General features: G+C 49.4%; 1 protein-coding gene across 8 annotated transcripts in view; it reads left to right on the plus strand.

Moving 5' to 3' along the window:
- Mlxipl (MLX interacting protein like) overlaps positions 1-10,010 on the plus strand; it is a 49,428-nt gene that overhangs the window by 11,539 nt on the left and 27,879 nt on the right. For 6 of the 8 annotated variants that reach the window (XM_029533763.1, XM_021186969.2, XM_029533764.1 and 3 more), the window contains exon 1: positions 7,084-7,394. The exons of the other annotated variants lie outside the window; for them this stretch is intronic. In XM_029533763.1, coding sequence (XP_029389623.1) covers positions 7,102-7,394 — 293 coding nt within the window. In that variant the 5' untranslated portion in view covers positions 7,084-7,101. Of the gene's footprint in view, positions 1-7,083; positions 7,395-10,010 lie in introns of those variants that run through there. 8 annotated transcript variants of the gene reach the window in all.

A 10,010-nucleotide genomic window follows, 5' to 3' on the forward strand; every position in this document is an offset into this window, starting at 1 on the left:
ATTTCTGAGTTTGAGGCCAGCCTGGTCTACAAAGTGAGTTCCAGGACAGCCAGGGCTATACAGAGAAACCCTGTCTTGAAAAAACAAACAAAAAGAAAGAAAGAAAGAAAGAAAGAAAGAAAGAAAGAAAGAAAGAAAGAAAGAAAGAAAGAAAAAGCAGCGTAAAGCAAACCTTTCCACACTCTTATATCTTCAGCAAAGCCTCCATTCCTGTCTGGAAAATGGGTATAAAGTCAGGAGTCTGCAAAGGACCAACCATCAGTTATGTAATGAACAGCCCATAAACGCCAGCTCTTTATTACCAATCCTCACAGCACCCCCTGAATAACTTCACCCTTAGGAGCCCCGGTTTTACCTTCTGTTAAAATGGATGTGGAAATGCTAGCTCACCTACATAGCCACAATTGAGAGGATGACTAGAAAACAGAACCATATGCACAAGTCCCTATTTTTTCTTCATTTTTATGCATTTTATCTGTGTGCATGTATGTGTGTCTCATGCGTGGCTTAGTGTCCCCAGAAGCCAGAAGAGGGTGTCAGATCCCCTAGGACTGAAGTTACAGACAGCTGTGAGCTGCCATTTGAGTGCTGAGAATTGAACCTAGGTTCTCCAGAGGGGCAGCCAGCACTTTCAGCCTCTGAGCCATCTGTCCAGTAGGTAGGTTCCTATTTTTTTCTTTTCTTTTTTTTTTTTTTTAGATTTATTTATTTATTTATTATATGTAAGTACACTGTAGTTGTCTTCAGACACTCCAGAATCAAATCTTGTTGCGGATGGTTGTAAGCCACCATGTGGTTGCTGGGATTTGAACTCCGGACCTTTGGAAGAGCAGTTGGCTGCTCTTACCCACTGAGCCATCTCACCAGCCCAGGTTCCTATTTTTTATTGAAATATAATTTATGTATTAGAAAAGTCATCCATTTCCTTTTTGATAAAACTTTAAATTATATGTATTCATGTGTGTGTGTGTGTGTGTGTGTGTGTGTGTGTGTGTGTTCTAGCTATCAAACTCAGATCTTCAGTTTGGCAGCAAGCACCTTTACCCCTTGAGCCATCTTGCCTGCCCCATCCCCCCTTTTAATTTTTAAATAGTTAACCCATTTTTCAATGGTTCTTGGTGTATTCAGAGTTGTGCAACCCTTTCTGTTATTGAATTCCACCAGTTTCATCACTGCAAAGGAAATTCACATCTGTTCAGTCTGCCAACTGTGGCAGTGACTTATTGTTAGTCAGCACTCAAGGGGTGGGAGGCTGGGGGATCAGAAGTTCAAAGTCATCCACAGTTACATAGTGCATCCTGGTCTACAAGAGATCTTCTCTAAAAAAGAAACAAAACAAAACAAAAAACAAACAACAAAGAAAACTGCTGCTTCCCAGAAAAGAAACAAAGAACAGAAAATCATTATGATACCCTGCCTGCTTCTGAGTCCCTGACTCCTGGCTCCTGGAAATTGTCATTTCTGCTTATTTGTTTATTTATTTGTTTGTTTGTTTGTTTGTTTTTCAAGACATAATTTCTCTGTGTAGCCCTGGCTGTCCTGGAACTCACTCTGTAGACCAGGCTGGCCTCGAACTCAGAAATCTGCCTATCTCTGCCTTCCAAGTGCTGGGATCAATAGCATGCGCCACCACGGCCCAGCTAGGTTTATTTTCATTTTATGAATGTTTTACCTGCCAGCATGTATGTATGTGTGACGTGTACGTGCCTGGGGAAGAGGCATCAGACTCCTTAGAACTGGAGTGGCAGGTGGTAGTAAGCCACCATGTGGGCACTGGAAATTGAACAAGTGGCATTATTTGCTGAGCCATCTCTCAATCCCCAGTTAGTACCCTTTCAAATTACATTTTCATTTATTTATTTTGTGTAAGTGAGTGGACACGAGAGTGGCATGGCACATGTGGCAGTCAGAGGACAACTATAGGCGTCGACTATCTCCTTCCTCCTTGTGGGGCTCAGGGCTCGAACTCTGATCTTTAGGCTTGACAGCAAGTGTTTTTGCCCAGTGAGCCATCTTGCTGTCTGTTGCTAATTTATTTTCAAATTCTATGACTTGTGGATAACAAAGTGCTAGATAATTATTTTTCCTGATTTTGTTGTTGTGGTTGTTTGAGACAGGGTCTGGTCCTGTAGCCCAGGCTAGCTTTGGGCTTCTGATCCTCTTCCTTCAGTGCCCTGGACTGCAGACATGCATCTCCATGCTTGCTACTTTTTAAGAGTTGCTGCTTAACTGTGATTGGTCAATTAGCATATCTAGACACACACTCCAAAAAAAATGTAGATTCTTAGTACTGAGACAGCTGCAATAAAATGTATTTCATTCCTTGTCTCTCTTCCTTGGTGTGTGTAGATCGATATGTAGAAAGATGATAGATGGGTAGATGTATTTATAGACAGGTAGTTGGATGACGGATACATGGGTAGGTATAAGAACTGGGGGAAGAGGCCAGGTGTGGTGGTGTACACCTTTAATCCTAGCACTCAGGAGGCAGAGGCAGGCAGATCTCTGTGAGTTCGAGACCAAGATGGTTTATATAGTGAATTCCAGGCCAGTAACACCCTGCCTCAGAGAGAGAGAGAGAGAGAGAGAGAGAGAGAGAGAGAGAGAGAGAGAGAGAGAGAATGTCTTTTGTTTTGAGATGGGCCTGTGGACATGTCCAGAATGGGATTCTTTTTTTTTTTTTTTTAAGATTCATTTATTTATTTATTTATATGTGTGTACACTGTAGCTGTCTTCAGACACTTCAGAAGAGGGCATCAGATTTTTGTTACAGATGGTTGTGAGCCACCATGTGGTCGCCGGGATTTGAACTCAGGACCTTTGGAAGAGCAGTCGGTGCTCTTAACTGCTGAGCCATCTCTCCAGCCCCAGCATGGGATTCTTTTGACCTTGTTCACTGAGGGAAGAAGACCCATCCACTGTGGGTGGCTCCATTCCCTAGCTGGGATCATAGACTGTGTAGATGGAGAAAGGTTGCTGAGCAGCAGCAGCTTCCATGCTGCCTGCTTCCTGATAGAGGGTGCGCCCAGATGCTGCAAGCTGCTGCTGCCTTGACCTCTCCTCCGTGACACTCGGTGCCTTTGAACTGTGCGCTAGAGTAAACGCCCTCTCCCTTAATTTACTCTTGTTGGAGTATTTTATTACAGCAACAGGACAAGTAACTAAGATACAGTTGATGGGATGCAGCGGCGATGGGGAGATTGATCAGTTGAGGAACAGATGAATACTAGATGGATAGATAGACATATGGGTAGACAAATGGATCGGACCAGTAGATGGACGCATTCCACAGATAGTTAGATGGGTCAATAGATAGATGGATTGGTAGATAATGGGATGGATAAGTAGACGCTTGGATGGACAGATGAACAGCTGAGTCAACAATAGATCAGATAGATAAACACTATGTGGGCAGACAGACAGGTAGATGGTTGGACAGTGGGTGAATACATGGATAAATAGATGATGAATGGACTGATGGATGGATAGATAGATGATGGGTACCCATGAGTGATGGTAGACAGACAACTAAATACATGATGGCCAGAGAAGAGATGGATGAGAGATGGATAGATGATGTACAGATAGAACAGGGATATATGAGCAGATGATGGATGGATGGATAGATGGATGGACAAATGGATGGATGGATGGATGGACAAATGGATGGATGGATGGATGGACAAATGGATGGATGGATGGATGGATGGATGGACAGATGGACAGATAGATAGATAGATGGACAGCAGGTGAATGGGTGGACCCACATAGCTTGTGGATAAATGTGATATTAACTCATCTATTCAGCAAGTATACAATAGCTTGGTTGTATTTGATTGCTTGCTTGCTTTGGTTTGGAGACAGGTTCTCACTATGTAGTCCTGGCTGCCCTGCTGGAGCTCACTGTGTAGATCAGGCTGGCCTTGAACTCTCAGAGATCCTCCTGCCTCTGCACTCCCCAATGCTGGGATTGAAGGTGTGAATCACCACATCTGGCCACATTGAGAGGTTAGACTGTAGAGAGGCAGAGTCCACTGAGGAGTTTGCCATCTAGTGGTAAAGAGAGGCCTTGCACCCTCTGTGACTCTCAGGCAGAAGAAAATCCGATTAACTGTGATCAGAGCCAGGGTATGGAGAACTCAGGGAGAAGATGGTGTTTCGGTGTGAGCAGACCAGGGGGAAAACCTCAAGAGGCACCCAGAAGAGGGTGTCAGGAAGGATCCCAGGGGAAACTGGCTCTCTCCACCCAGTAGGGATCTCGTCATGCAATCTCTGTGGATCGTGAACCCTATTTATTTATTTAAGAGGCTGTGAACTCTGGGCATCGGGTACTAGAAGGCAGGTGAGAAAGGCAACGAGAGGTGAATCAGGCCACTTACATCATGCCACCTGGAAGGGGCATCGTGTCATGTCCCGAGCTGCCACCGGGGATGAAATCAAAAGTTTGAAGCATTCTTGCATCTGTTTGTTTTTGTTTGTTTTATTTTGAGGTTTTTTTTGTCTTGACTTTGTTTTAGACTTATTTTATTCATTCATGTGGGGGGTGTGTGGGGGGGTGAGAGAGAGAGAGAGAGACAGAGACAGAGACAGAGAGAGACACAGGTGCAACAGTAAAGACCTGGCAACAACTTGTGAGAGTGGTTCTCTTCTTCTACCATGTGGGGGTCTAAGGATTGGGCATCAGGCTTGGCAGCAAGCACCTTCACCCACTGAGCCATCTCACAGGCCATGTTTTATTTTGGAGGGATGGGGGTGTCTCACTATGTAGCCCAGACTAGCCTCAAACTTGCCATGTAGCCAAGCATGACTTCGGACTATGATCCTTTGCCTCTATCTTTCCAGAGCTGAGATTACAGGCATGTAATGCCACGCCTGGTTTATGCAGAGCTGGGGATAGAACCCACAGCTTCCTAACGGCTGGACAAGCTCTCTACCAACTGAACTACAGGCCGGGCCTGAGACTCGAAACTATTTCCTGTTGTTGTTGGGCGGGGTTTGTGGTGGTGAATTTTTTTTGTTGTTTGGTTTTGTTTTGGGTTTTTGTTGTTGTTGTTGCTGTTGTTCCTTTGTTTGCTTTACAAGACAGGGTTTCTCTGTATAGCCCTGGTTTGTCTTGGAACTCACACTGTAGACCAGGCTGGTCTCAAACTCACTGGAGTTCCCTGGAGAACTCAGGGAGAAGATGGCGTTTCGGTGTGAGCAGACCAGGGGGAAATCCTCGAGAGGCACCCAGAAGAGGGTGTCAGGAAGGATCCCAGGGGAAACCGGTTCTCTCCACCCAGTAGGGATCTTATCATGCAATCTCTGTGGATCATGAATCCTATTTATTTATTCAAGAGGCTGTGGACTCTGGGCATCGGGTACTAGATCTGCCTGCCCCTGCCTTGGGAGCACGGGGATTAAATGCATGCACCACCACCACCACCACCACCACCGCCACCACCACCACCCAGAGATATGGAACTTTCCATGGAGAGTAGAATTTAAATTTTATGGTCTTCTTGTCTCTGCTTCCACAGCGCTGGGACAAGCTTATCTTTCTAGATATCGCTGAGGTCCTCAAAGGCTTTCTCAGGGCCTGAGAGACAGAATAGAGATGTAGACGAAGCTGTTTGGAGAGAAACTGATGGTTGCGGGGTGTGATGAGGTAGAGTCACCCTCCATCCTTCCACCTGACTCAGACATAGCTAACCTTTCCACTGGGACAGGAGGCTTGGGGAATACTGCTGGGGAAGCTAGGGGCTCCCAAAGCAATTTTTCAACCACATCTAGATATCTAGATCAGGCTTTGAGATGCTTGGCTGTGTTGTCATTCTTGTGTGGTGTGTCTCCGACAAGATTTTGTTTGTTTGTGCCCTGCTGGGGATCTAACCTGGGACTTGGCTGAGATAGGATGAACACTCTACCACTGAGCCATCCCTAGCTGGGACCTCAGAAAAGGACTTTTATCTGGTCAGTTAGGTGTCTGTTGTAAATGCCCAGCCTAGTGCCTGGCCTTTCAAAAGCAGGAACAGGCATGGTGCAGGGGTGGGGTTTTGGGGGGTGGTAGCACATGCACTTATTTCCAGACTCAGGAGGCAGAAGCAGACAGATCAGTGAGTTGGAAGCCAGCCTGGTCTACAGAGTGAGTTCTAGGACAGCCTGGAGTACACAGAGAAACCCTATCTAGAAAAACAACAAAACAAAAAAAGAAAAAGAAAGAAAGAAAAAAAAGGAAAGGAAGAAAAGCAGGAACAGAAAGAATCTGGGCTTCAGGGCTGGTGAGAGAACTTCTGGAGGAGAAAGCCCGAGGGCAGGGGAAGTGATCTAGAGAGGGTGAATTCTCAGAGTCCCCTTCTGAACTTTGCTGTAGAGGTATAGGACAATTAATTATAAGAGCACCTGGGTACAAGCAAGCATCGGGGTTCAACCGCACGGGACCCTGGGAAAGTGAAGAAGGCAGGCAAGCGATTTACTTGAAGCAGAGAATGACCCTGAATTTCTGACTATCTATCTAGTGTTTATGCGTCTAGGAATACATATGGAGCTGAGAAGTCAAATTTTAAAATCGAGCATTTTCTTCCAACATGTGTGTGGGTCCTAGGGCTCGAACTCGTGTTCTCAAGCCTGGCGGCAAATGCTTTTAACAGCTAGCCGTCTTGTCGGCTGGATCGTTTGATTTTTTTTTTTTTTTTTGTCTCCACCTCCCCAGTGTTAAACTTACAGAATCACCCCATGCTAGTGTCTGTGGTACTAGGATCGAACCCAAGGCTTTGTGCACGCTAGGCAACACTGCACCAACCGATTTGCAGCCCCAGCCCCAGCCCCAGCCCTAGCCCCAGCCTCAGCCCCAGCCAGACTTTCTGAAACCTGAAAAGTAGAGACTAAAAAGGGCTCTCAACAGAAAGAAAGGCGAAGCACCGCGGAAGCTCCAGGATCAGTGGTTTCACACCACGCTCACTGGTTATGCTAATTTAAACATCACCTGCCAACTAAGGGCCACGCCCACCACAGTAACCTATCAGGAGAACAGGGCGTGGCCATGGTAATTAGGCTCAGCTGGCTAGATTAGGCTCTCAAACTGCTCTCCAGAGCGCCCGAGAGTTGGCGACAATAGTGGCCATGGCGCGCGCGCTGGCGGATCTATCCGTGAACTTGCAGGTCCCCCGGGTCGTCCCCAGCCCGGATTCGGACTCGGATACGGACTTGGAGGATCCGAGTCCCCGGCGCAGCGCGGGTGGCCTGCATCGATCACAGGTCATCCACAGCGGACACTTCATGGTGTCCTCGCCGCACAGCGACTCGCTGACCCGGCGACGCGACCAGGAGGGGCCCGTGGGGCTCGCCGACTTCGGGCCGCGCAGCATCGATCCGACACTCACCCGCCTCTTCGAGTGCTTGAGCCTGGCTTACAGGTGAGGGCGGACCCGGGGAGTCTGAGTCCTAGCTTTCCGTGGTGGGACCGCGCACTGGGGCTCCTGTCCCAAACTGCTACGGGGGACTCTAGACACAACTTAGGCATTATCTCCCTCGCCGGGTTCTAAACAGCCCACGGACCCTCACGAATCATTTGTGTCCCGTCACCTGCTTGTGGCGCCACTGTCCTGTCCTCCACCTCTGCAGGGCCTCCTACGGTTGGGCTCTCTGATTCTTCTGCTTTTGTCCTTAAGTGCCAGGTGTCTTCCATACTCCTCAGACTATAACCCATCCCGTCCACTGCCTCCCTCCACTCGTGGGATGCCTGGACTGTTTCGTTCATCCCCAACAGTCCCTGCAAAGTCCCACTCTTTTCCCTGCACGCTGCAAATATCCCGTGGTCGCCCTCATAACCAGTGTCCACTTATATGGAAACAGTTTCTTGCTCACTTGCCCAGACACCATTTATTTAGCTTGATTTAGTTTGGTGAGACGGAGTCTCACTCTAAAGTTCAGGCTGGCATGGAGCTAGGTAGCCCAGGCTGGACTCCCATCTCAGCCTCCCAAATACGTGGGGGTTACAGGCATGAGCCACCGTGCCTGATTTAGAACGCTACGTCAAGGTTGGCGGGAAGACGGTGTCGGGCACCTGCCCAGAGCCAGCAGAGGGTGCTGCAGTCCACCCTGTGTCGGGTAGGGAAAGCCTGGTCTCCCCGGGGTAAGAGGCTGCAAGGCAGTCAGGAACCCCGCAGCTATGGCTCAGACCTCCGGGGCCGCACCCAGCTCCAGCCCCACCTACGTGTCCCCGGGGAGGGCGCCAACTGGGGTCTTGGCCCAGTGCCCTGGAACAAAGTTCCCGGGAGCAGTGGGATGAGGATAAATTATCAACCGAAAACAGTAGGAGAGAAAGGGGGATCGGCGGGCCTTGATCTTTCCTCTCAGTAAATATCACGCTTCTTCAGCGAGCCTCCTCCCCTTCGTAGAACCGCTGGCTGTAGACCCGCACCTGCAACCCCACAGGGGACCTGGAGCTGGGGTGGGAATTGCGGAAGAGCGTGGACCACCTCGTGGCGGCAGAGCCACGCGAACCCCATTGGCTGGAGGCAGAGTAACCTTGGCCCACAAGTTCTGGCCTCAAGCCCAGGTCATGTTGCAACCTGATAGTTCAGGGCACTGAGACCGATGTGGAAAGTTCAAATTCCCTGTCCTGTTGCCCCTCCCCCGCCCTTGGATCATGAGACCGCCTGGGAAGGGGCCATCTAAGGTCTCAGAACACCAGGAGCCGCACACACTGGGGCAGTGCTTTAATTATCAAAGACTTCCCATTATTGGTGTTTCACAGAGGAGGGGGGATATCCCTCACTCTCTTTCTCTTTCTCTTATTGAGTCCCACGCTGTAGACTAAGCTAGCCTGGAACTCACTGTAGAACCGAGGCTGGCCTGGAATTCTGCTCTGGCCTTCCAAGTGCTGGAAGGACAGGCACGAGCCACAAGAAGCCTTGGGTCTCGTCTCCATGCTCCCCCAAAGGGTCTCCCGTTTCCCGACCACTCCCAACTCAAGGCTTCCTGCTTCGGCCATACATTCCACGTGGGCAGGCTTAGAGGGCTTTCCAGCTCAGACCGTGGGCAGACAGAAGGGGGCAGTTATAGAGAAAGAGCACGTGGAGGGTCAGAGGGCACTCCCTAAACTGCTGCTCCCTAGGGTGGAGAGCGCCACGTCCCCCACCCGCCGAAGAGCCAGACGATTAAATTCTCTTGAGTGGGATTCTGAGGATACCCAAGTGTAGCCAAGTACACAGAAGTCTTTGGTGAAGAAAAAAAAAAAAAACATATAATGTGGGCCGGGAGAGGCTCTGCCAAGGAAGGGTGCTGGGTCCCAGACTGGTGACCTGAGTCCGATTCCCGGTACCCACATCAAAGTGGCTGCAGGGAATTGACTCCATAGTTGTCTGAACTCTGACGTCCATGTGCCACCCATGAGCACCCCACCCAGTGAGACATAAAAATAAAAACAAAAGCAAACACCCCGGGCGCTCAAGCTCATGAGCCCTGTGGGGTAGGGCACGTCTGGAATCCCAGAACTCAGGCTGAGGATGGAGGGCCAGGAGGTCAAGGTTATCCTCCACTGCGGAGGAACTTAAGGTCTGAGGCCAGCCTGAGATGATAGATCCTGTTTCAAATAAACAAACAAATCTGCGGACTGTAAGGATTACAGAGGGTGAGACGCTCCCGGCTCCCGGGAGCAGCTAGAAATGTGGGGTTGGGGCAGCCTGGTGGGGGGGTGTCTGGTGGTGGTGGGTGGGACTGGTCAGTTAGGCAGGGAGAAGGGCAGCCTGCCGACAGCCCACAGAGGCCGGGGCGCCTCACCCCTGCCAAGGAGCTCCTCTGGCACACTCTGTTCCCTGGTTCTGTGGGTGGAAACCGCAGGGAGGACGTCTGTAAATGGTCCAAGAAGGCACTTGTCTAGGGAGTGGTGTGGCACAGGCCGGTCATCCCAGCACTCTGTAGGCTGAGGCAGGAGGATGAGGCTCCAGACCAGCCTGGGGCTACAGAGCAAGGCCCTGCATTCAAACCAACAAGTTGACCAAAAAAAAAAAAAAAAAAAGAGGGACTTG

Source organism: Mus pahari, chromosome 23 (assembly GCF_900095145.1).
Source record: "Mus pahari chromosome 23, PAHARI_EIJ_v1.1, whole genome shotgun sequence".
In the NCBI taxonomy this organism is placed as follows: domain Eukaryota; kingdom Metazoa; phylum Chordata; class Mammalia; order Rodentia; family Muridae; genus Mus; species Mus pahari.